The sequence below is a fragment of the Sesamum indicum genome, unplaced genomic scaffold, assembly GCF_000512975.1.
Source record: "Sesamum indicum cultivar Zhongzhi No. 13 unplaced genomic scaffold, S_indicum_v1.0 C00913, whole genome shotgun sequence".
Taxonomy (NCBI): domain Eukaryota; kingdom Viridiplantae; phylum Streptophyta; class Magnoliopsida; order Lamiales; family Pedaliaceae; genus Sesamum; species Sesamum indicum.
In genome coordinates this window covers 1-2,610 of record NW_011629857.1, presented here as the reverse complement: position 1 = coordinate 2,610, position 2,610 = coordinate 1, and the positions used below count along the sequence as shown (strand labels likewise).

Genomic DNA, 2,610 nt, shown 5'->3' with positions numbered 1-2,610 from the left:
GTTCTGCTTCAGCAGGCAGCCCAGTAAAAAGAGGAAAAAGCAAGGAAGAAAGTGTAAGTTAATTTCTTCGTAAAACTCTTACTTGGAACTGTTTGTTTATGATGTACATGTTCATTTGGAGGTATACTATCTGTGTTTCTTTCTTAGTCCATGCATACGTGTTTGCAAATGATGTTGGCAACTAGGGTTCTTTTTTGGTGGGGGGACGTTTTTGGTTTGTTTTGTGTTGAAGATCAAAGTTTTTGTCGTTGTTCTGTGAAAGTTTTATGCGTATGTGTGTGCTTTGGTTTATTGATTATGATTTTGTACTGTATGCTGCCTCAGTAAGTATCTACATTTTCAGTTTTTGTGCCGTAATGGTGTATCGTCTTCTTTTTCTTCTTCTTCTTTTTTTCTTTTCTTAACAAAAATTGTGATGGATTAGTAAGTCAGAAATGGGAAAACAAAGATTCCGCTGAGGGCCAAAAGATTTTATATTTATGCGGAATGTTCTGCTGGTGCTTCTGTATGCATACGTATATAATGTGCGAATTTGTTGCTGTTGTGCTGAGAATTGAAAAAAAGAAAAAAAGTGAAGTTGTATGCCTGGCGACTTTTCGATTTTTCAGGAAGTCTTCCTTTTTACCTTTGGCTTTCGGGAAGGACAGGTTGAGTTTTTTTCAGGGATCAAGATCTTTCTTTTAAAGTTGCTAAATTTTTTTAGCCTTCTCTGTTTTCTTGCTCTTTTCATATCAAAGTGCCTAAGGCAGTTGCTAATTCTTAAAAATCACCAGGCATTGGTTCTCGACCAATCAAGTACAAAAGAACGATTTGTAAATGTGCTACTATTTTCTGAAGCTTTGTTTCTGAGTGATTGATGTACTCAAAGACACCCCAGAGCTTGATGAACAAGAGGCCTCGTGAAGATTCTAGCATGGAGAGGCCGAGAAAGAGTCCATATGGAGTTGTTAAGGTAGAAGATGATGCTGGTGAGACAAAGATTTTCAAGTTCCGCGTACTTTTACCGAATGGCACGACGGTTGAGCTCAAATTGAGCGAGCTGCGCAGTGAAATGCCAATCGAGGAGTTTGTTGGTGTTGTGAAGAGGGAATATTTTAATGTCGCGAAGCAAAGAAGGTCTCTAGAACCAAAGAGAGCAATCAATTGGAAGTACCAAGACCTATATTTTACTGACGTTCATGCAAATAAGATGAGAATCAAAGTTAATTTTCAGGATTTTATACCAAACACGTGGCACTTCCTCTGGCTTCATGTAAGATTCTGTTAGCACAATTGACTAAGTCTGTTTTTTTTGCATTAATGAGTTCATGATTTCTGTATCCATCTCGATATAGGATGGGTCAGCCGAGCCTGATGCATATGAGGTATGCATTTTGTACTGCAACCCAATCCTACTCTACTGTGTCTCTGCATTAGTGATGCAGGGTGCTTTGATTCGCTTATTTCTCGTTTCTACTTTGTGATTTCTTGTTGGTTGTGCTGTTCGGCTCTGCAGGAAATGTGGGATCTTACTCCGGACACAGACTTGTTGAAGGAGCTTCCTGACGACTACACATTTGAAACTGCCCTTGCTGACCTAATAGTGAGCATGTGTTACCATTATCTTCTCTGTTTATTATTATCATGTGTGTACTAAAGTCACTTACCTGTCTATCAGGACAACTCCCTGCAAGCTCTCTGGTCTAATGGCAAATTTGAGCGAAGATTAATAAGGTATGCGCTTGCAAGGTGGGTTTTTAAGTAATTATAAGTAAACATAGATCCTGTGAGTGAAAAGACTAATAAACTCCATAAGGTATTGATTAAATGCTTTATGGTTGTGATACTTGAGTAGTTACAATAGTGAATACTGGAGAAGTTGGCAAGGAAATGACTTTGAGGGACATATTCATAAATTTATCATCCAAAACTTCCATTCTGGCGTATAACAAACTGCAAAGCTTGAAGAAAAAGGTCTGGTGGCTGCAAGTTTACTTTTCTTTCATTTTTAACTATTTCCTCTTGATCAGCCCCCACGCTTGAGAGAGTACAGTTATGGACCCTAAAGACTTTGATTAAGATTTTTTTCAGCCCAAGACGAATTGGTACATTTTTCAGACACCTCAACCATGATTCAACTTTAGTGTGGACTTGGGAAGGAATGGCAAAACAAATATTCTTGTATTGATGCTCTATACTTACATTATTGAATAAAATTTACTTAATGAAAACCTTTCCTATTACACAAATTATAATTCTTCAATGTGTAATAGAATACATGCTACCATTGTATGTACATGATAATGGGAGAGCTCTGCTACACTTTTCTTGTCTGTTTGTTTTTTCGTTTCTCTTTGTAGCATCATATTATTTCTTGCTAACTTTTGTTCTCTCACCAAATACTTTATTTCTTGCTAGCATTTAAAGCTGATAAATACTTGTGTTGTACATAGTGTGGAATTGCAAGCAGACAGAATTTCAATTTTTGACACAGGACCTGGAATGGATGGCACAGATGGGAACCTGGTGAAGTGGTATGATGTTTTACATCTTATTTGTTAAAATGCAGTTCATAACCTTTGCATGGACAATAATTTGATCATCTTCACTTTTCTTAATTACCTTGTGGCA

General features: G+C 37.2%; 1 protein-coding gene across 1 annotated transcript; it reads left to right on the top strand.

The window, feature by feature from the left end:
• Positions 1 to 2,513, top strand: LOC105155250 (the record flags this gene model as incomplete). Its single annotated transcript, XM_011071121.1, is given in 6 exon segments — positions 1 to 53; positions 774 to 1,252; positions 1,335 to 1,364; positions 1,496 to 1,582; positions 1,658 to 1,713; positions 2,433 to 2,513. Coding segments are annotated over 5 exon segments (650 nt in total), but the record flags the coding sequence as incomplete, so codon positions are not given.
• Positions 2,514 to 2,610: the final 97 nt, after the last annotated feature.